The following is a 24,458-nucleotide window of genomic DNA, read 5'->3' as shown; positions in this document are numbered from 1 at the left end:
CGCTAGTGGTGCAGAAATTACACCTTTAATGGAAATATTAGGAATGCGATTGTGTGTGTGACTATTTGTGTGTACCTTCATTCTTCTCTGGATGGCACTGATATCTGGCCTCTCATTGCTGCTGCTGTCCAAATGCCTACAGAAAGAAAGAATGTGAGTGAGAGAAATGTAAGAGTAATAACATTTTGTGTTTTATTGATCACAATAAATGGCTCTCTTGCCATTGCACAGCATAGAAGGAACATTCCCGTGACCCTGACAAAGCATCCCGGCAACCCACTGAAGTTCCAGCGTTTGAGATTTGTCAATAGCAAAGCAGACATTAAACTCACTGTACATGCTCTTGGTTGCAATGCTCCATGTAGGCAGACATGACACTAATCGCAAATGTGTGAATGGGTTAAAATTTGTCATCGCATATTATAATTTTTAATCACAAATGTGAGCAAAACTGTCACACTGTACAGCCCTGTTCTAGGTAGATGTGTATTAAAAGAGAAGAGAAGAGGCGGGAGGGGAAGACATCAATAAAAGAGATGGAGAGGTCACTGAGTTCATACATAAACGTGCAATATCACTTATCAACAGGTGAACTCTCTCACACTGTACCCTTGAGGTTGCGAGACCAGCCACAAACATACTCGCATGCAAGTACACACACGCAAGTACACACACGCAAGCACACAGGTGGCGAGGGACAGAAACAGCTTTACTTACTTGTATAGTTCTGCCAAGAAAATGTCCAAGCCCTGCAGTTCCTCAAACAGAGCTGTGAATAATAGAGCAGAACCCCGTCATGATTGTGTTTTACATCTTTTTCTTACCTCTTACCCTTTCAGGTGTGAACATCTCTCTATCCCACTTTCTCTCTCTTTGTCAGCTTGAATGTTCCTTCATTTATTGAGTTTGGCACAAGAAGGCTTTTATTGCGGAAGTGCTCATATCACCAAGGCAACACTCACAGCTCTTGTCTGTCCACACATGCAGCTCCTGAGCCAATTCAGGAATCACAAGGAATGTCCGCCAGCCCTGTCGCTTCTTGGACTTGAGGATATCCCCAAAAATATGATCCCCAATGTACACAATATCCTTCCCTTTCGCTCCGAGCAGGTCACATAAAATGTCAGAGGAACCTGGGCAGAGATGACAACATAAATCTTTAAATAAAGAGTCACATTTTAACATTATTTCAGTGACATGATCGATTCCCAGATTAGGGCTGCAAATGTGTTCATATTAATAGCGAAACTGGGATATCGCAATATGTCAAAATAATTGCTGTATGATTTTTTCACCACATCGTGCAACCCTAGTTCAGAGCATGATGAATATCTCTGCCAATTTATACTGTAAAAACTATAAACATTTTTGCGCTGGGGAAACAGTTTTGCATGTGAGTTATACTTCCGTGAATAAGGACTAAGGGACTATATGCACGTGCAGCTGAAAAACATGTGATAAAATGTTGATCTCAATGGAACGGTTGCCCTGGTGATCTGAATGTTAGTCACCAACAGAATATATTTCAAGGAGAAAGTAAAGGAGGAGATAGAGGAAATGTGTGAATCTCTGTGTGTGTGTGTGTACATGTGTGTGTTGTGTGTATCTTTGCCCAAGAATTTCCAGTACCTCCGGAGTAGACAATGCCATGTTGTAGAGGTCCAGTGTATGTACCTATTTTCAGTCTTCCCGTGGTCTAAAACAGAAAATAGACTTATTAATATTTAGATGTCCAGACTGTTCAAATATTCATTCATCATACTTCATTACCGTTACTTCAATCATTAACTAACTTTCCATCCACTTTTTGCGCTGTTCTGTGAAAATGCGTAAAAAAATATTAGCGAAAATTGCTGTCTCCTGCACGTTTCCATTCAAATGGCCTTTTACCGATGAAATGGTGTGCGTCATGACGTCATTCTAAAAAAAAAAATTTGTTGCATACGTTTTGGTTTAGCGCAAAAGAAGTTCACCCTTGGGGCAATTTGTTACACAGAATTTTGTGTATTTCGCAAATTGTGTACCTTTCGCATCCCAGATGTCCCCACATTTGTGTAAAATGGAGAGAGTCTTGAGATAATTGGCCTTACTGTAAATTTCACATAATTGCAATAGTAGGAAATATCAGAAGATGATGTCTTGGTACTTTTGTTTAATATCCTTGGCGCTGAATGTTATTTCCATTTTTGCTTTTCTAATCTGAAAACTGTTGTCTATTATTGCAATACAGAATAAAAAGAAGTGCAATTTTTTCTGGTGTCTTCTCGTTGGCCAACATCCACTCGGTGAACTTAAACAACCACAAATAACAGGCTCACAGGCTGGACAGTGCAGATTCACAATTTTTTTATATTTAACCTGCCGTTTTGGTAAAAGACGCCGTGATCTATACCTGCACCAAACACGCAGTCCATACAAAGTCTGTAAACACTTCCATCAAGAATAAAGGTAATGTCATTGTCTTTAATGAAATTGAGGAAAACCTGAGTCTCCTCATCAGTCCACGTGTACCTCTCTGCTATGCTGTATGTTGTAAGGACAAATGTGATGTAAATTCTTTCATGTGACACTACATTTGCCATTTTTCTCGACAAAAAGTGTTTCCAAACTAGTTTTTCACAACATTTGACATATCGAGATAGGATTTATGCACTGAAGTTAAATGAAAATATATTATGTAGACACTTGTGAAATTTGTATCTATAATTTGCATTTCCATCAGTTATATCGGTAAACATTTTGATGTACTAAAACTTTTTTCACAAAAAAATCCTTGGATGGAAACATAGTTATTTTCTCATCATGCCAAAATAACTGTGAAGCTGCTGAAGAGAAGACAGGCAAGGGGATTTTCCTGTCTCATTAGTTCTAATGTGCTCAGCAGATTTCAGTGTGAACATTCAATACTCACTGCTGACTTACACTCTTTGTGGTCGTGTTCAGCAGGATAAAATGTTCCAGAATGTGCAATACTACACCTGATGACTTTGAGAGTCTGCTTCTGTTTTTGTAATAGTCTAGGTTTTTGGTTGTGATGGACTCACCGTATCCACCTGTCTTAGGACCGTTCCCTCTCCAAAGAATAAAGGTTTCCGAGCATCCACTAAAATCAGGTCAAAGTAGGACTGCCATGGACGATGTGGAGTGCCGTGCTATGCCATAAAACAGTCAGATTATTTTTTTTAGCAAATATATATATATATATCAGGAAACTCTTTGCAAAGGTTCAAAGAGATGCTAATACTAATACCTTTGGACCATGGGGGAAGTCAAACAAGTATGTCATAATTTTCTGTAAAGCAAATCAAAACAAAAGCTGAGTTGGTTAATTATGATTTAAAGAGATGACTTCATGAGGCAAATTGTATGTTTGTCCAAATAAGAATCAAACCATCTGTATGTGTGCGAGACTGCGAGTGAAAACAGACAGTGTGTAAATAAGTATCTGTATCACTTGCATGTGTGGTGGCTATGTGTGTGTTTGCATCAGTAAACTCACATCTGTGTATTTGTAGTCGCTGTTGGTGGCCAAGAAAACTTTGGCGACTTCATTCATGCGGCTCAACAGCAATGACAACTTTGCCTTAAGAAAAAAAAATAGATTACTCTTTAAACACTTTCCTTCCATTCACTAACACAAAAAGGAAAATACAGTAAAATCAGAAATTAAAACTCGAAAAAACGTACATCTTTCACAACATACTTCTCCAGGTTTTCCACTGTTTTCTCCTTCAGCGTTCCCTAAAAATTAAATCAAAGCTTTAAAATATACCTCAAAGACAGAGCAAGTTTATAACATGCATCTAAAACACTTAAATTACTGCAGGACTGCAGGAACCCTATTGCCAGTCAGGGGCAGAAATTAACCAGGACAAAAATGCAATGGATATTTTACATTTTTTAGTTTGATCCATTTCTAAATATTCTATTAGGTCAATAATTTCCTTGTCTTCAGTATCTTCAATAAGGCTTAAAAAGGTCCTTGAAAATCTTCCCTTAATAAAAGTACATTTCTGACACTGCCAGTGTGTACCAATAAACACATGCTGTTTATATCCATTTCGCTGCTAATCATAGCTGCTTGCTACGTTTGTACACAAAGATACTTTGGCAGGGTACTTTACCTTAAAGTGTACCCAGTCTACAGCATCTCGAATATCCTGAAACATGCTCTTGAATGACATGAAGAGGTCTCCATCCTTAAAGCCTGTTTCACAGCTAAAGGTTTAAAGAAGAAAGGGACAGCAGAGTAAGAGGTTGAGCACCAGCTCTGACACACTTTATCGACAGTCAGACATGTTTAAATGGGACAGTCTTCCCTTGTTTGAGGTTGTCCGAGCCAAACAGGAAAGCTCTCTCCCCCTAAAAGGACCAACAGGTGTTTCAGAGGACATGCATCCATACCAAAACAATCACAGACTATTAAGTTTTAATAGATTTTATCTCGACTAAACACTGGCTGGCTGGTGTTTTTTTCTAGTGCATGAGTAGAATTACTTCCATGCTTTCTAAGTGCAAGTTATAATTATAAAATGTTTACTTTACATACTCTTTACATGCACGATTAGTCATTAGCAAGTTACAGTAAATGGATGATAAATCATGTCATGCATGATCATGAAACGTAGTTGGAACAGAACTGAACAGACTACAATTCACTTGTGTCATCCTTTTTTATAGCATGTTGTAAATTGTTTATTATGTATTAAGATTTTCTTATCAAGAAGTAACATGCTTGCTGGTGAACTGATATAGAGAGCGTCAAATAGTCCTCACCCACAGTATGTGATACTGGGTATGAATCACTGGTATGGCTGTGTCCAAGGCAACAGAGTTATAGAATCATTGTCACTGGAACACCTACCTTGAATATCGGTCACAGTTTGAGAAGAAGTCAACCAGGCAGGCTAAGAGGTATGTTTCTGTGTGGAGAAAGAGAGAGAGAGAGAGCGCAAAAAGTTCACAAATGTCAGCCAGCAAAACTTACTAAAGCAGTTTTTTGTCATATTGCACCATTAACTCTGGTATTAACATCCATACTTTACCGGGTGATCCGTCACAACTCAGCGCAAAATACAGGTCTAAATGGGGTCCAAAACGTTTTGTTATCCGATCACAAAAAATTGGAAAAGTGCACACATATAAATGCAGAAACCTTTTTTTTTTTATGTCAGGTTTGCCTGACTTCAACATGCAGTGACATACATCACAAACACGTACTCTACTTGAACAATGAGCATTCTGCTGAAAAATGTCACGTTTACGGTAAGATAAATAGTTGAAAGTGTATTTGGTGGCAACAGTATGCCAACTTTTTGAGCTTTATAAACATGCACATAGACATAGTGAGAGATGTACTCATTAAATCAGAGATCCTCGCCTCAAAATCTGATCACAAGTCACAGGAGACGCATTTGAGATATACTGTACAGTATGTTAATATAAGCTGTAAATAGTGATCTGTCTTGCCTGACCACTTGTGATTGGATCACCCGAAACAGGAACTGTATGTATGCAATTAACAGCAATTATCATATTTAAAAGACTGCTACAATTATGGCTTTAAAATTCAAACCAAGCCTGTATTTTGATTAGAATCAATCAAGTCAACTAAATTTCAAAGAGACTTAATAAACACAACAGAACCAGTTTTTGATGATTATATACAATATGCCAGAGGTTTGCTCTGCCGAGAGTTAGATCAAAGAGCTAAATTGTTCAAATACACTTTTCAGTTCAAGAATTTCAAACATACTTCAAGTATTGTGAGTTAATATAGTAACTGTGAATGTGTGTCTGAGTGGCAGCCAGTCACAGGGATATGGGAGAGTGATGAACTCCCTACCTGGAAGGTTAAAGAGTGTGTTGAGGATGTAAAAGCGCTCTGTGTCATCACGCTGGATAAACTTGTTTGGGTACAGCTCTCGGATGTCAGGGCTGGCAGGGAGCACAGGAACATTATAAGCACATACTCCATGGGTTTCATCAGAGATCAGTAACCAAAACCATCCAGGCAGGGCTAGACAGCGGGGCAGGAATACTCACCCACGCAGGAAGTTAAAGCCGTGGGCACAGACCAGGATGTTTCCGTAAGCATCCACCTTCAGGAGGTTGCCATACATTGTGTCAAACACCAGACCTCTGTAGAAGGAGAATAAAGGTGTTAAATGTGTTAGTTATGCTATAAATATAACATCAAAAGATAGTAATTTTTTGGTACTGATAACTGTCTCAGTAAGTAATGTTTGCCAATGAGAGTTCATCACCTTGTAGGGAAAGTAGAGTCATAAACAAAGCTGAGCAGTTCTTGTGGGTAGCCTATGGAGACCATCCGCTCCACAGTCAGATCAAATCCCAAAGACTCGTATTCAGGTGATTTGTATACTATAGAAAGAAGATCTTTAGTTAGAATTAAGCACATGTTGAGAAGCAAAAAGACAACACAGAACTACACAATTTCTTATGTTATATTTTAATGAGCACTGTAGTAAGAATTAATGTTCCTTAAGTATGGTGCATTGCATTTTAATTTAAAGGGGTCATGACACGAGGACCAAAAAAGTCCTTGATATTTTGACATTAGCGATGTCATAACATATCAATATATCGAGGTACTGAGTCATCGATATATTAAAATTAGCCAACATTTAAATTATAAGCCTAATTTGCGTGCTTTCCATTTCACTCAGTTGGCCTTTATTTAACAGCCTGGCGTAATAGCGTTGGGAGACCACGGGGGGGGGGGAGGGCATTGCGACCTGCTTTATACTGAAGCAAGTTGCAATGCACAGAGGATGAACTGATGCGGCACAGCAGGTGGCAGTCCAAAGTAACGAAGGTTTTTGTACTTCTCATCAACATCCCTTAGTTTGCAGGTTAGTGTATGAAACTGGTGTAACTGCACAAACTGAACAATTCAAAATGATGACATTTACTGTGCAATTTCTCTTTATGTAGCCTTGAACAGGTCTTTCATTCAAGCTGTCACACCACAAAATAACATACTTGTAACTGAAAATACATTGTGTAGGCTATATGAAAGATACTTATACACAACATCCAGTGATGGCTAGAGTAAATAATATTTGTCCTTTGATAATTATTTGGTTTGAATTTAATGGAAAACTATGGGAGTTGTGCTCCATGGCACTGCAGAATTTTGACAGAGCGTTGGCGGTGTGTGCGTACCTTCGTAGAATATAATTGTTTCAAATTTTAGAACACACCATGTCATCCACAGACACATCCAGTGTGCGACCCCCTTTAATCTACACTGCTGCTCAGAATTTACCAAAGCTGTGTTTTGAAATACAGTATGTTAGAAAAGATAAAGACTATTGTGCAACGAGCAGCCCTATTTATAGCTGAAAAAATCCTGATATATATAGATAATCATTGGGAAAATTTTCAGATTATCGATGCGTGAAAAATGCATAGATTCCAAGCCTTTTTGACATATAAGAGTTGTTGTACTATAAAAACAAACTGTAAGTTTCAGTACTCGAAACTTCCTCCCCAATGCAATTTTTTTTTTTTTAAATAAACAAATATTGAAACCAAGCTGCAAAAATGACTCGTTTGGATTTTCCCTGCTTTGTGAATACATCGGCGCATGACCAGCTCCACAGTAAGATATCAATGCCTACTTTTACAGTACATCATCGCACCCTTGGCCAGCCCAGTGGCGCTCAGTTGGCTAACATAAGAGGAGTAAGCAGGACAGATACAAGCCTATTCCTGCACACCAAAAGAGACTTATACAGGACACATTCTTGTGTCTATCTGGACAATTTGTAATTGTTGGTGTATGCAAACATGCACTAGATTAACTTGACTGACCATATTGATGCTTTTCTGGCGATGTGCCCCAAGTTTTAAAAACAGAACAAGTTCAACTTTTAAAAATGCGTCTCATTCTGCTCCATTCCACTGCTGCCACTGACTGGGAGAGAACCGCTTCATGTCCAGCATAAACAGATGATGAAAGATATGCAATGTCATGCTGTGAAGACCAGCGTCTCTGCTTTGGCCTCTGTTGAATCATCCCAACTTTAAGAAACAGCGTCTGGAGTTTAACAAAGTTCCTGATCATGTCAATGCAGGATTATATGTTTGTTTGGCTCATTTCAGCATGGATTATATGTGCATGCAGCTCATTACAGCAGGGATTATGTGTGTGTGGCTCATTACAGTGTGGATTGTAAACCAGTAAAAATATGATGCAGGCTTCGCAAACAAACTATTATTTAAATATTACGGGCAGAACCGCAAAACATCTGTTGACAATCACAAATATAATGACTGTTTGCAAATAAGTTTCTTTACCACCACTTATGCCCTGGCCTGTCTTCCATTGTTTGGACAAACAGTAGTCCTGCCCCAAACTCATGCTATTGTCTGAGTCATAAGTTGACGTCGCACTGCTAAAAAGTGCCATAAAGCCACAGTGTTTACAGTTTTTGGAAGGTCAAGCTACAAATGGTTTACTAAGGCATATTTACACTTGGTCACTTCATGTGTTTTTACTAATCGGATTACTAGCCGATTAAATAAGCACATTACATTTACACTTGGCCACATCAATGTGTCTCTGCCAAACAGATATAAATCAGATCTTAAATTACCATGCTATATGCAAATAAAATGGATTTCACTTCCGTGATTATGCTAATGCTGCGCAGCGAATTTAAAAGATGTGATTTATAATTCCAAGTAACTTTGCCTCGTGTGCGCACTGAATTTTTCTCCTTTGGGCTTGCTGTAGGTAAGTTGTGTCATGCAGCTGCACTCCCTGTCAGTGTTTAGTTTCAGTTTCGTCAGCGATCTGCATCAAATAAATGAAGAAAAAAGTTCTGTCTCTCATAAAATGTGCATCCGTTTCTTATTTTGTTATTATTTATTGTGCGACGCGAGCGCTATGCAAATACTCTGTAACAGCTTTTATGTTTCACATTTTCCATATGCTGACATTGCACTGTTTGGGCGGAGTAAAGTTTACGTATGTGGCTTGAACAGCCAGATGCATTTACACTTGACAAGAGTTTCGAATGGAATGCATCTCAAACTACATCCAGAGGTGGTTTAAGTAATCGGATTTTTATCCATCTCGAATCCATCTTGGAGGCCATGTACACTTGGTTGTTTCACGACCGGATAGCTATCCAATTCGTAAAAAACATGAAGTGACAAAGTGTAAATACCCCCTTAAAGTTGTCTGCACATTCAAATCTGAATATGAGAACGTATTTTAACCTTTAACATCTTTAATGGCTCTACTTTAGCCATGTGCTGTGTGTATAACACAATAATAACATCCCCAAAGAAACGAGTTTACAAATATGCCAGCAAATTGTGAAGTGGTAAAATAATCAAACAAAATTTTGATTGGGATTACTGTAAAATCCCTCCAAGCTAAGTATGTTCTAGATGGGATCTGGATGTTTGATTTTCCATTCTCAATAACCATAGACCAAAAATAAAACAAAGACGTGTGCATGGTGCCATAAGTATATTTAAAGACACTCTCTGGGAACACTGTTTAGAACAGCACCTCTGATACGTGTCCACCCCAACACGGGCAAGCTAAGGGTACCAGAACATTCACATTACAAAGGCTTAGCAGGGCCCTGTTTGCCCCGTGATCTAATCTACGGTGAAACAGGACCCACTTGCCCTCACAGATTTAAACCCAATTAGACCCCAAGCCTGTGCAGAGGGATTCGAGTGGTATTTCAGCAACAAAAGGCTCTCTGCGAGACTCTGAGTCCCTATGTTTGTTGTTCCATCCTGACACCCAACTGAAAGAGAAATTAAAATAAGACACGTACAGAACAACAGCCTTGACGAAACAGGGGGTTACTGAAATGTATAAAGACACATTTCAGCTCATGTTACATGTTGTTATGGTAGAGGTGGGAATGTGTTATGCTTGTTGTTGATGCAGCAGCAGCAAGTCAAAGGGTAGAAACCCAGAAGGACAGAGAATAGACAATGGAAAGCAGAGTGCCTCAGGGTTCACTCCTGGGTCCCTTGCTAATGGAGGTTTGTTATTTGCCAGACTGCTGTTTGTCTACAACGGGCTTGTGTTTTCTGAATTGTATTTGTTAAGAAAAGTCCTCTATAGGAGAAGCTTTAATCCAGGGGTGCTCAATCCTGTTTCTGGATATCTAACTTCTTGAATTTTAGATCAAACCCAAAATAAACACACCTGAACCAGCTAATCAAGTTTTAGCTGGTTCATTAAAAAATTACAGGTAGGTGTGCTCATTACAAAATTCCAGGTATGTTTGTTCATTTTAGATGTGTTAGACCAGGGTTGGAACTAAACTCTGGAACACACCCTGCTTTAATTTGTTACACAGTTTGAGAACATCTCTGTAGCTGTTCTATCATGTGCATTTTTTGTCTTTCAAAGCTGTTTTTCCCAAAACCTTTTTTTCTTCATAAACCAGAGTGACTGTCATAACATAGTTGTTCCATTTCCAGCTATCAAACTCAAAACACAACTTATCAATATGTGAGTCCTGTGAGACTGTTTATTAAAAAGTGGGGCTGCATATTCCAGGAGGAGCCCTTTGTGTGAACGCATGCCAGAGCTGCAATGCCAGAAACTTTGTTCCTGGGATCTGACCTAGATCAATTGCGGAACGAGTCTGTGTGAACAACTGATACTGTGAAGGGTGAGTGTCATAGTGGTGACGTATATATTATGTAAAGGAAAAAGTTTGTATGCAGACTAAAAATTATACGGTTTTACAGTATACTGTGGTTTTTAAAACAGACGGATATCATACCTTACACATTTTCTCATTAACAGCATTGTGTGAATATAAAGTCAGGATTTTTCTGATTTCTTTTTTAAAATCCAAGTAATCCAAGCGTTTACATTGTAAATATCAGTTCAATTAAGAGACATTCGGCTACATTTACAGCATCATAAACTTGATATGATAAAATAAATAAAATCTCTATTTCATTCAGAGTGTGTAGCACAAAGAATGTCAGAGACTGAACCTCTCCTGCTTGATTTCTGCCACTTGAGTGGTTGTAGTCCGCAGTGTGGAAATACTTTGAGTATTTTAAATGTTGATGATAGTTACCCAGTTTGTAAAGTGTGTCAAAAAAAGTGTCGTGCAGGGAACACTCCAAACCTGAAGAACCATCTTCGTGCGCATCCTACGGAATTTGCAAAGATGAATGTAAGTGAAAATACAGTAGATTTACAGGCTAATACTGTACGTAAAGTATAGATAACCTTACATAAGAAGCACAACCAGATTTCAGTACATTAAGATTTGTAATGACTCAGTAGGTTTACAGGTAGACTAACGTTATGTTTGAGCTGTCACACTTGCCGCAAATGGATTTAAGCACCTATATGGAAGGTAACTACATTTGTTCATACATTATTTTCTTAACATTAAAAAGGGCAAAAACATTACGATAGCTCAAAAAAATCATTTATTGCTACTTCCCAACACATTAGATTGCAAATAATACTTTCAATTTTACAGCTTGTAGAAATCAGTAAGTGAGTTTTAAAAAGTACTTTTCAGAAAAATTGACAGTGATAGCAGAAAATATAAATACTAGAAAAAAAACAACAAAAAATAGCTGCAAGCAGCGATGACGGGCCCAACCACCATAGGTCCATTTCCATCAGATGGCTTTCGGAAAACAATCCAAGGTGGACACATGCATTTGGCATTTGACATTATTCTAAACAATTTTGAAGCAATTTTATTGCTAAAACTATTTTAAAGTCTGCTGTAAAAGCCACACTTCCTGCCAAACATACAGCTGAATTTTCATCAAAATCACACAATGCACACAGAAGATATAAGGCACTTCCTGTTTCCCATTTTTTGCCATAAATTTATTGCTTCATGGCAACAACGTTCAAAATATCAAAAATTCATGTCTTGGCAGATGTTGCACAAATTTGGTGGCAGTCACATGAATCCCCTAGGAGAAGTATTTAAAAGTTCAGAGCCTGCGATTTTCAGAAAACCCAAAATGGCCAACTTCCTGTTGGGTGGAGCTAATGACTGTGAGTATGAAGGTTGTTCAGCTTGATGAGAACTATATATGTACCAATTTTGGTGATTGTAGGTGAAAAAAAACAATGCAAGGTGTACACATGCATTTGGCATTTGATATTATTCTAAACAATTTTGAAGCAATTTGGGTAAATATAAGAGGACTATTTTAAAGTCTGTTGTAAGAGCCACACTTCCTGCTGCCAGGTGGCGGCTCTATGACCATAACCCAAAATAGTCACACCCATGTGATTAGCCCCCAAGGCTAAACATACATCTCAATTTTGATCTAAATAACATATTGCACACAGAAGATGAGACACTTCCTGTTTCCAGTTTTTCGGCATTAATTTAATGCCTCGCCATGGCAACACCATTCCATATATAAAAAAATCTGTTTACAATTTAGCATCTTCAATGTCTTGGCATAATGTTGTCTAAATGTGGTGACAGTCACAAGAATCCCCTAGGAGGAGTATTTAAAAGTTTAGAGCCTATGATTTTCAGAAAATCAAAAATGTCTTCCTGTTGGGCGGAGCTAATGACTGTGAGTATGAAAGTTGTTCAACTTGAAAATAACTATATATGTAACAATTTTAGTGACTGTAGGTGAAAATAGGGGTGCTACAGAGCCCCCCTTGCATGCCCATTTTCAAGGGGGCGCTACAGAGCCCCCCCTGCAAAGCTCTAATGGCCAACGAATCTGATGTGTATGCAAACTTTCATGCATGTTAAGTACCCCAAGAGTACCGAAAACCTTGAAAATAATAATAATAATAATAATCCTTAGAAGAACAATAGGGCCTCCGCACTTTCAGTACTTGGGCCCTAATAATCCTTAGAAAAACAATAGTGCCTCTGCACTTTCAGTGCTTGGGCACTAATAAACAGCAAATGAATAATTATTTTTTATTGTTATAAATGCTTATGTATGAAAAAAGCACAGTTTTACCTTGTCCGTGTAGTTAGTTATCTTTATTATTCAGTATTATCAATTTCACTGTCAATCTTTGTCTTTGAGAGGCCAATAACACAACATCAAACAATACAAAAATGATCTTATGAGCTATTTTTAAAAGAAATAACTGGCTGAATAAAATCATTGCCTACCATGCAAATTTCTTACAGTTACACCCCTAATTCAGAAAATAATGCAAAATAGAAGATAACAATGACTGCAGATTGGAGTGATACCAAGACCAGGGAGCTACTCGCCATCCGTGCAGATGCCAAAATTAACAGTTTAATCAGTTTAGTGGTACTGTATGAGATGCATTTGTTTACAAGAGGAAGAAAAAGCTGGGCTTCTCAAGACACTGTACATTAGACGTCATATCATGATGTCACTTATTTTTACAGGATTTTTGCAGCATTTGTGTGAATGCGAGCACAAATTTTGGGAAATCTCTGGCAGTGTGAATGAAATAAACAGTTGCCGGAACATATTCTCCAGAATTTTTCTGGTATCTCTGTGTAAAAAAGCTATACAAATGCATTCATTGAGCCCCAGGGTCTGTGTCAGGCTCTGTATCTCTACAGATGTGTTATAGACAGGCCATGTTTAAATTTTTTTGCAGAAAGTGGTGTTCTGATACATCATGTAAACAAGAACACTGATTTCCTTACGCCGTTTAAGGGATTAAGAGAAAGCGGTTTAATACACCTAGGTTTCTCCTGGAGAAAGCTGCTTATGTGTCTAAGTAAAAAAAGGTTTTTGGGGAGTGCGCATGTGTGTGGAACAGACAGAATAACAAATATCATAGGATGGAGCCCAACAACAAGTCAACAAAACATTTCTGGGAGTACAGTTTGAAAAGCACATACACTATAAACTATACCCATTTATAAACACCACTGTAAAATATCGATGGTCTCTCATGTTCACCTATATGCACTCGTTTATTGAGGGAATCCCGGAGTTTTACGTAATATATCTGGAAATAAAGCGAAGCAACAGAGAATAAAATAGTGAAGTCTTCCTCGGATTCCATGTTGTTATTTACACAAGCGTCATTGGGAAATAATGTTGCTGTGGAGAAAACTGCTTAATGACCTAGCCACATGTATACAGTAGTAAAGAGTACGCCACTTACACGGTGCATGTAAACCGGAATGCTGCTTTCTCGCAATAACCCGCTTTCTGGTGTCCATGTAAATGTAGTCAGTGCCACGGCATGAAGTACAGGCAAACAAACTCCAACAGTCACTAAAGTCTTTTTTCCATATACAGTCGGTACTTTCCCCTTAAGAACTTTCTAGATGAGAACTCTTGCACACCCAAGAAGACTTTTCCCTCTTGCATTCGCACACATCAAAAGGAACGTCCGTAGTAGGGATGTGCCTGAAGCCAAATACCTTATTTGAAAACCTTGAAAATAATATACCATCCAAAAAGCACAAAGATAAAGCGACATTTTAAATGAACATATTCAAAATTACAATGAATTTATGAATCTGTGCAGCCAATATTTCTAAAGTGTAAACCTTATGATTGAAAATGTGCACGTTGTGATTTCAGACTGGATGGGCATGGTCTTAACGCGGTTTGCGGTCTTTGTTAATTGTGTGCATCTGAAACTTGTCAAGTGTAACACTAACTAAGATACAACATCATATACACTTTCCACTTTTTGAAATGTCTATGTTAATGTATCACACGATTCACATGTGATTTTCATGTATTAATTTATAGCCTAAACCTGAGGCTTATGTTAAATTCCTGACCTGAAGTGATTTAATGTCGGAGCTCATCTTTCCGTCTCTAAAAGTTGACTACATTTATATCCAAAACAGCTATTAATGTAATCAACTGGTTAAGACTTTATTCCAAAAAAAAGTTTAAATGCTCCATAAAGGTTTAAATGCTCCATAGAGTATTCATCTATTAGGAATATTCCTCCTTATGTAAAACGAAAAACTGAAACATGCTCCGTCTTTTTTTTTCTTCTTCTTCTTTAAATTGTGCTAAATGTAAAAATGTTAAGTGTTCTTGAACTTTGGTAAGGCGCTATATAAATTTCATTATTGTTAATAATAATAATAATAATATTTAACTAAATAATGGTGTCCTATCGTAAAAATTCCTGATAGACTTACGGGACTTTCACCGGTTTGTAGGCTCTATTGATTTTAATTTCTTTTAATGTTTGAATTTGCATTTATTATTCACTGCAAAATGTGTGCTTGACATTTCACATTTTGCTTGACACCTCTTGCCTACAGAATAATGTTGTTATACATGCACAGACAAATGGAAATTCTGTTTCATGCAGATATTAATATCTGAAATACCAGGAGAAACCACAACATTTTCCATAGTTAATGTAGGCTACAAATTCAGCTTCAACTGTTAAGAAAAATAATAATAAAATAATACATTTTTAAATAATAATTGTATAATAATAATAACAATAATAATAATTATTATTATTATTAGGCTATTATTATGAAAAGGCATATACAAGGCATATTTCATTAATAGAAACTATAAAGGCATGCAGCCTCAAGTTTGTTTACTCATGGTGGCTGCTGAGTCTTTGTATTTTTCATTGCTTTGCGCATAATACGTGTTTGACAAATCACAGTTTGCAGCACCTCCCACAGTCTCTCTTCTCCCAAAAAAGTACCTACCTCAGAGTAGGAGCTAAAAATGTCCCTCTAAATGGCTAAGAGGAACTACCGTTCCTCATGTGTGAAAACAACAAAAAGTACTAGTTCAGAGTAAAAGTACCTAAAACAGGCTTTAGTTCCTACAGTGGGAAACGGCCTTAACTCAGGCCTGATTCCTCCACCTAAATAGCAGCTGTGCATAAACAACGGCCCCTTCCCAATCTCTCTCTCTCTCTCTCTCTCTCCCTCTCTCTCTCTCCATTTCAATCTCCTTTTCACTTTGTTCCACAAGGCTACAGCGAAACCTATTTTGAGCTGACTTTTCCCCTCCCAGTCACTATTCCCATCATCACTCTTTGGTTAACTGCATCCATCAGAGCCAGTGTTGACCTTGGACAATGTAAGCTCTGAGCTAGCTATTGCTAGACTGACAAAACGCATGTTTTTGGCAGTTTGACTGAAGCCTGCAGACAGAGAATCCATACATCACTAAATGTGACCTAGATAAAGGTGGGGTAAAGTCACTAAGTTTAAGAGATACACAGACCCACTTTATATTAGGTGCCTTTAATTACTATGTACTTAAGTATTTGATACAATGTACTTATAATGTACATACGTGTTGTTGCATTGTACTTACATTTAAAGTACCTGCATTTAATTACATATGTAGTTACACTGTTAACCTTACCTCTAACCCTAAACCTAACCCTACCCCAAACCTTACCCTAAACACTAACCCTAATCTAAACCCTAACCCTACCAGTACCTCAACCTCAGAAACAGAAAATGTGAATCTTGTGAGAATTTTGCAGAACAAGTAGTTACACAATAAGTATTGTATATATTTGAATCTTAGTGCATAGTAGTTAAAGACACCTACTATAAAGCGGGACCAGATATACATATGAAAAACAGGTCAAACCTCAGTAAACATGAACCATAAATTTATTTACAATTTAAGAAAGTAAAGGAACAAAATTCATGACAGTTATAATGTGGTCCCTTCATTTTGTCATTGCAATAGAAAAACAAAGTATAGGGGCCACACCAAGATTATATTACACCAATTTATTAGCCAACTTGATCAACATTTACAAAATTTGTTTTCAAAGTAATCTACAAAGTTGTTGATTATTATTGCAAATTGCCTTTTTATCCCTTCTAAAAAAGTTAAAACCAGCCAAAGGTGGTTTGCTGGTCTTAGCAATCTCCCTTCCTGGCCAAAATGGTGTTCAGCTAGGTTAGATGGTCAGCCAGCTGGTCTCCCAGTCTTACAAGCTGAAAAGTGCAGAAAAAACACAGATCAGCCTGACCAATGGGGTTAGACCTGGTTTAGCTTGGTGGCCAGCTAAGATCAGTAAGCCACCTGGTTTAAGCTGCTTTTATGTATTCCGACAGGGATTTGAGTTTTAATCTCCATCATCTCCAAAATTACGGACAGGGGGTAGAATGAAACAGCATGCAAAATTATGCCTTTATTTTGTGTATATTACACGCACAATAAGTGATATACACCTGTGTGAAATTTTCATAGTTATTCAAAATAAGATAGCAGCTGTGTGACATTAACTCTGCACTGTCTTGCTTGAGGATTAAGGACCCCATGCTCCTATACACAACATCTTATATTTCTCATTCTCACTTTGACAAAGGCCTGTTAGTCAACCTGTGGCCACTCGGGCCATAGATATCTGTTTCCTCCTCCACAAGCCAAACACACTCCTGGATAGATAATTAGACTGCACAAGCAAACATACATGTGTGATCAGCAGGGGGATGATGCCTGGCTGGAGTTCATAGCTCAGATTACCTTTAGCTAGAAAATAAAATTTGTGGTTGCTGTGAAAGATAAACAAGCTCCACCACCCCAAAACGCACCACCCACCCATCAAGCTCACCCTCTGCATTTAGCCTCTGGTTGACTTTGGACTGTGTTACCAGGTTGTTAAACAACAGTATTTAGACCCTACCATTTGGGTCTTCAATTTGCCATATTAACAAAATCTGCATTTATCTGGAGTAAAAATTGTGCTGCTTTTCAATCAGGGTTTCAAGGTGAAAGGTTTCCTTTGTGATTCAATGGACTGTCAATGTGAAGGACTGTAAACAACAACAAGCTTAGATGGAGAGTTTGTGCCACAGTTCTGACAACGTGCAGGGTATAATCTTGCATTCTGTTCCCAAACACAAAAGGGATTTTGATAGGGAATGGACTCAAAAAGCAAGAGAAAATATAAATCAGGGCTTGGATTTAGCATAGTGTTGGAGTGTGGTCTAAAACCATGTAAGGTTTAATTTAACACTTCTTTGTAGTCTTTGATCTCGAACTGAGATCAATAAAGAATACATTTATTAACAGTCTATTGTAGACTGTAGTGCATTAAAAAACATTGTGTCCACCATATTTAAAGAGTAAAAAACTACTGAGAGGCTTAAATAAATGTATAAGGAGTAACAGAATAAACAGTCATAAGAGTTTACTTAAATACCATATAGACCAGGTATGAAAGAAGTTTATAACAGCTATGTATTTCAAGATATTTGGCAAAAAGGCACATGTTAAGATTTAAAGACTATGTTATGTTATATAAAACAAAAATCAGTGGCTTCCTGTTATTGGCTTGTTTTTGATTTTTGAGGACCAATATAGGGTACGTACTTGTACGTTACTTGTACAGTAAACATTTGCGCTTGAATACAGCCAGCCATAAAGCAGAGGATGTTAACAGCTGAGCGGCCACAGAATTTTGCTTAAGCCACAATAGCTGCTGGCTATGGCACATGCTATCCACTTCTACAGAGCCATCAATTCTGAACTGTCATAGAACTGACCTGCTTTCTCAAGCCCCACAGCTCAGATTTAGTGAGGCTCTTATCCACCACTAGTCCCTGGGACCCATAAAAGAAATGCATCTGGTCTATGCTAAACTGTTCCATCATAAGAACCAAACCCTCTCTTATTTCAAGTTCTTGGCTGACCCAAATTACATAAATAAATGAAGTGGGTCTGTTGATGCTGATGGTCTTTCCAACAAATGTTTAAAGCACTGGCAAACAAGACATCATGCTTACTCCAGGCTTCAGAGCACATAAAATGGAGCACTTTGTGTACCGAGAGACAACACCTTGGTTTTCCAGATTCCAGAAGAAGACGAGGAGAGGCTAAATATATCCAGGAATCCTACTGTATGTTTACCCTGAGATTCTGAGAAAGAGTGTTGCTGCCTCTTTTTAAAAGACAACCAGAGACACCCAAACATAGCGTCATATCTTTGGGCTTTGAGGAACCAATGTGTTCCTAGTATTGCAGGCAAAGAAGTGAGCTATTGAGAAAAAACCTTTGTAAATAAATAAACAGGGGGTGTCTTACCTGCTAAAGTGTAATCCATGTCAAAGCCAAAGCATTTGATCTTCTCCATGGCCAAACTTCTGTTCACAAACACTCTGGGGAAGAAGGTGAAACAGTAAGAGGTCTGTTTGCTTATGACGCTCAGCTAGGAACTTATGAACAAACACTCTTAAAACAAAGCTGTGATTTTTAGAATTTCACACGAATTCAAAACCAGGCCTTTCAAAATAAATGATTTAGGGCCTAAAGACCCTATTCAAACATTCTTGGAGTAAAATAATTACAATCAATCTGTCAAGCTCTACAGGCCTACTGTATATCAAGTCTTTAATCTTTCTATTTCATAAAAAATAAACATTATTGTTACGTCAATCTGAAAAAAAGATATTTAACTTTCCGATCTACCTTACAGCATTCAACAGATACCTATCAAAAACCACTATGGCATTTCAGAGAATAAATAAAGTCCCATCTTCCGCGACAGGGTCTGCATCATGTAATGTGCACAATGACAGCTCTGTGCTTTACACCATAAACCATGCTCTCAAATGCCAAGATAGAAACACAAAAGTAATTCTGAATAACTCTCTAAGCATGCACTCCCTATAATCTGATACTGACACACATAAATCAGAAGCATTCGCATCGATATCCATTCATATTTGTGTATGTAGTGCCATTGTATCAATATTCTTAGAAGAGCTTCAAAGTCCATATTGCATCCAGAAAACAATTTCAACAACATCAAACAACAGATTCTAAACTTTCACACATCAGCTGAATATATTGTAAGTAATAGGTTATTACTACATAATAACTGAGACAAGAGAAAAAGAGCCATTATTATCAGAGAAGTTAGATTTGTTTTGAGTACTTTGCTTTTTTAAACCTATAAAAATATAAAAAATGTATCAAATCTAGGTACAATTTAAAAAAAGAGACATCACTACCAAAAATCTGGAAATACTTCTTTGATCAATCCTACCTTGTGGCGGCATAACATTGGACTACGTCCCATGATTCACTTTTCCAGGTAGGACACGTGCACTGCATTCTGAGAGTTTATGTCACTGCTATAGCTGGACTGTCAAGCCCATTTCCCCGTTCACCCTGTTACCCCCACAGCTCAAACAATAGCCCCCTCTCTCTGCTTTCTTGCTATTGAATTTCTGACTTGTTGCAAAAATGATTGTGCCAGTTCTATAGCATTCTCTGTTGTTGTGCCCGTTGTTGAGTTGGGGGTTGTTTGCTTCTCTTCAAAGACATCTAGAACCATCAAAAACAGCTGGAAGAACCAGGCTGGCGTGGCGACTCAGACAAACAGAATGTGCATCACTAGTTAGAGACAGCTGATAAACAGATAACTCCTGTACCTCAATTGGAGCCTCATTGCTGCCCTATTCTGTAATGGGCTACTTATTCTGTACTCTACTCAACAATGGGGGGCGCAGGTTTTTTGCCAATAATATACTTCACGGTCATAATCTTCTTTCCATTTTGTATATTTTGCAGCTTAAGGAGATTAATAGGCTGGATTAATTCCACAAAACTTTCCACTGAGTTGACAAAGGGTGGGACATCACGCCCTCGAGAAAACACCACTGCCTTTGGATCTCAAATAGACTGTGCGGACAGTGGAATCCATGCAATGACACTCACATTTACCTTTCCTTATCTCTCCTCACTTATCTAGATAATTGGAACAGGCAGTGAGCTTTTGGCTTAATCACGGAATGGAAAGTCAAAGTGCATGTTAAGTGGGAAGAGTAAACTATACCCTATTACACAAATGACCTTTGATTGAATTAACGAAAGTCACATATGATAGAATGACAGCCACAGGTGACAGCATGTGCTAAAGAAGAACCGAACGGCACTCCTCTTATCTAATGAGGATAATACTGATTGTACTGCACAAACTACATTTTTGTGTGGTTAAACATTGCACAAGCTCCTCTATGTTCCTGATACTCAAGTGTTCTGCCGTGCTCATTTCCAACATGTAGTTTGAACCATAGCTGCAGGGTTTGGCCTATAATTAGGTAACGTCATTCTCTTTTTTTTTTTTTTGTGCCTAAAATCAAAATTTACACAAGGAGTCACCATCTAAACAGGGTTTTGTTTTGTTTTTTGACAGTGTAGCTTACATTCTTAAGGTGGCATATAAAATGCAAAATAATGGAATATGTGCTTATGTAAGGGAAAACTGAGTGGATGGCAAACAAATGAAAATCTAACTAAATAAAGAATTTAAGTACATTTAGTACCAATTTAGTACCTAAAGTTCCTTTAGACTTAGAGTAAGGGACATCTGGTCTACCACATTGGAAAAACAGTGATGTTGTCTCTGTACTATAAAGGAACACTGAAAAACCTTCAGGCCTAGCATCCCAATGTTAAACACAACCAGTCTATCCATCTGGTATACCTATGGTAGGCCTCTCTCCTGTACTTCTTCATGGCCAGTCCATCCATGTTTGCTGGGAGGTCTGCATGGTCCTGAAGTCGATCACTCCATGATGTCGTCATCATTATATTCGTCAGTTTTACAACTGAGTCTGTAAAAAAAAAAAATAAATAAAAAAATTTAAAAAAACATTATATATATATATATATATATATATATATAGTTTATCTATTAAATTATTTAAGAAACAGAAGAAACAAATGGCACCAAATCAGATCATATTAAGAAGGAATGTGCTTTGAATTCTTTAGATTCGATTATTTTATCTTTAGATTCTATCAGCTACCAAACTAGCCAATACACAACATCTTCCCTGTCGTGTGCAAACTTCTAATTTAACTGCATCAGGCCAAATCAAGAAAGACATGAATAATGACTGACTGATGTCATTATCTGAGTAATTTCAGTAGAAACATGAGACCTTGAATTGCTAAGTGAGTGTCTTGTTTGTCTCATAAGAAAAACTCTCCACAGTCACTGTGGAGTAAATCAGCATCTTAGAAATGACAAATAATACGTAATGAAGTATTATATTTTCTCAACTTCTGGTAAAGATAATATACTCCTAAATTAGTTTGCCAACAGAAACAACCTTTGTGGTTGAAAAACACTGTTTTGGTGGGGAAACAGTTCTATTATGTGAGAAAATGTTTTCTTCTGAAATGTTCTTGTCTCTCTCTCTTTCTTGAAAGAAGTTAAACTACACCTCACAAAAAAATCTGTATGTAATTTAAGCACCTTCCAAATTACTGAAGCAAGATGCAATACACTCAGTACATTAGCTTGAGCCAGCATACCAGGGACTATGGCCTTCACAAAGTTTGACTTGCACAAACAAGCTGGAGACCTTAGGGGCAAAAGGAAGGACTCTTTCCCACCAGCCATCTATTTTCTGATTGGAATGCTGAGGAAAGAATGGTTATGAGGCTGTATGGTTTGAAACAAACTTCAGGCGGCGATGTCATTATTTTGCACTTCTGTGACAGAATAAACAACCAGTAATATCTCGCTTAGAGAAGCATGGTCTTAATATCTCTCTGTTTTGTTTTGTTTTTTTCACATTTTTAGCCATGCACCTTAAAACAAAAATGAGCAAAAACAGGCCTCCTTCCAAAACAAAAAAGAAAGAGGGAGCATAACAAACCGAATATTTAGCACAAGTAGGCAGTTACAATGGCTCATTGGGGTCTATTTCGCCGGTTTGCATCCATATGTTTAGAGTGTTTATCATTTTGTGGGTTTTGGTGTTAAAACACAGGATGTTCAGCTGTCCTTTACGTGGGTAAGTTAAACGTTGGTGGGTTATTTAAACCTTCACATCGGGCAGCACTATTTTGCTCACAAATAATGTAAAATAGAAATGTATTTTAAAATATTTGAAGTATGTGTATGTCTCAAACTTCCGTACAAAATTTGCTACAAAACAATTGTGTCTAGTCATTACCTCCGTACAACATCTTACTGACGTCACAATCAAAACTCTAGATCAAATCAGTTTATGGGCTTGCACTCCTTAGACGTTTGCTGTCCACGTCATATTCATAAAAAGTTCAATTCAGCAGCTAAAAAAACAAGGACAATTCCCCCGAGAACGGCATAAGCGCTGGCCTGGTAAACAACCACAGACTTCCCCATGAAACATGGCTGAGAGCTTGACAATCTAGCAAATTCATACGTTTTTTGATGCATATAAGATGTATTAATGTAAAGCATTAAGTGTTCGGTATCTCGCCGGGCATTGCTTGCTTATGTACGCTCCGGACAAAATCGTCATTGGAGTCAGACTCTGGCTGTACAGATAAACATCATGAGCGCTTCATGCAGAACATCAAACAACAGCGACCTTTTCAAGTAAGCAAGCATACACGCAAAGCGTCTACAAAAAGACATTCACACGAACCCTCTAAACAAACCATTGACACCAACAACAGCTATAAGTTCACCCCGATTATTCGCTAACTCACCTTTCGGCAATGAAGAAAAGCTCAGCTGCTGCGCTTTAACCCGCTTGGAATTGCTTTAAAATATCACTAATATAAAATACGCTCCAGCAATGAAGTGAAGCCGCAAGTCTCACTGTTAATGAGAATTGTGAATCAAAAAGCCCGTCTTTTCTTAACCGTGTTATACGCAGTTGTTGAGGGGGCAGGACAAAGCGGTGCTTGAGCTGGCTACATCCGAGAGAGGTGGAGCAAATCCTGTCAACACATCAGACCGAGTTAAATATGAAGGCGGGGCAGCGCCAGACTCTTAAAGATGGTTGGTCGTTATGGTTTACATGGTTATTTGGCCTGATTGATTAGGATTTTACATTACAGTTAGTATGTGGAATCTTATTAGTCATGTGCTTGGTAAGATATAGTTACAAATCTCAACCTGAAGAAAAAGGAAGTGAGAAAGAAAGAAAGAAAGAAAAAGAGAAAGAAATGTTTACTATTCTCACACATCACATTATTATTTAAAAATGTCCTTCAGATTTTTTTTCCACATGGTCTTCTGTTTATTGTAGACTAATAATAATAATAATAATAATAATAATAATAATAATAATAAAAATATAGCTGCAATCAGCAATTAATGGGGTTCAAGCATTTAAGGTCCTTTAAGTACATATGCAACAGATATTAAGTATTAATTAGACAGCCTGTTAGCAACTAAAACAAAGTGCTTTAAATTTGAGAAACATCAGGTGAGGTAGCACACAGATTTGGTATTTTTTACATTCCTGACTGTTATAGCTTGACCAAGAGGCATTGGTACATGTATCCTCAGAATGACCCCATACAAAGTGTCTAAAATTGTGTGAAAATATCTCATTCAGTTTAAGAGTTATAACTGTTTAAGTAAAAAAAATGTTTTAACTTTCATCATCACAAAGCTACACCAAAACTTACGCATCTGGCATGCCCACCAGATGCGTAAGTTTTGGTGTAGCTTTGTGATGATGAAAGTTAAAAAAATTTTTATAATGATTAATAAAGGGACTCCAGAG

General features: G+C 37.7%; 1 protein-coding gene across 1 annotated transcript in view; it reads right to left on the bottom strand.

The window, feature by feature from the left end:
* The window catches only part of LOC127444310 (cytosolic purine 5'-nucleotidase-like), a 34,921-nt gene extending 11,279 nt beyond the window's left edge, over nucleotides 1-23,642 (bottom strand). Inside the window, exons 1-16 of the mRNA XM_051703592.1 lie at nucleotides 23,431-23,642; nucleotides 21,428-21,557; nucleotides 19,021-19,094; nucleotides 6,267-6,384; nucleotides 6,046-6,141; nucleotides 5,846-5,937; nucleotides 4,865-4,922; nucleotides 4,125-4,218; nucleotides 3,688-3,741; nucleotides 3,500-3,583; nucleotides 3,251-3,292; nucleotides 3,045-3,152; nucleotides 1,630-1,696; nucleotides 963-1,133; nucleotides 718-769; nucleotides 76-136 (exon numbers count right to left, since the gene is read on the bottom strand). Coding sequence (XP_051559552.1) covers nucleotides 76-136; nucleotides 718-769; nucleotides 963-1,133; nucleotides 1,630-1,696; nucleotides 3,045-3,152; nucleotides 3,251-3,292; nucleotides 3,500-3,583; nucleotides 3,688-3,741; nucleotides 4,125-4,218; nucleotides 4,865-4,922; nucleotides 5,846-5,937; nucleotides 6,046-6,141; nucleotides 6,267-6,384; nucleotides 19,021-19,094; nucleotides 21,428-21,531 — 1,275 coding nt within the window. The 5' untranslated portion in view covers nucleotides 21,532-21,557; nucleotides 23,431-23,642. The remainder of the gene's footprint in view (nucleotides 1-75; nucleotides 137-717; nucleotides 770-962; nucleotides 1,134-1,629; nucleotides 1,697-3,044; nucleotides 3,153-3,250; nucleotides 3,293-3,499; nucleotides 3,584-3,687; nucleotides 3,742-4,124; nucleotides 4,219-4,864; nucleotides 4,923-5,845; nucleotides 5,938-6,045; nucleotides 6,142-6,266; nucleotides 6,385-19,020; nucleotides 19,095-21,427; nucleotides 21,558-23,430) is intronic.
* Nucleotides 23,643-24,458: the final 816 nt, after the last annotated feature.

Source organism: Myxocyprinus asiaticus, chromosome 7, assembly GCF_019703515.2.
Source record: "Myxocyprinus asiaticus isolate MX2 ecotype Aquarium Trade chromosome 7, UBuf_Myxa_2, whole genome shotgun sequence".
NCBI classification, from domain to species: domain Eukaryota; kingdom Metazoa; phylum Chordata; class Actinopteri; order Cypriniformes; family Catostomidae; genus Myxocyprinus; species Myxocyprinus asiaticus.
This window is presented reverse-complemented; position numbering and strand designations above follow the sequence as displayed.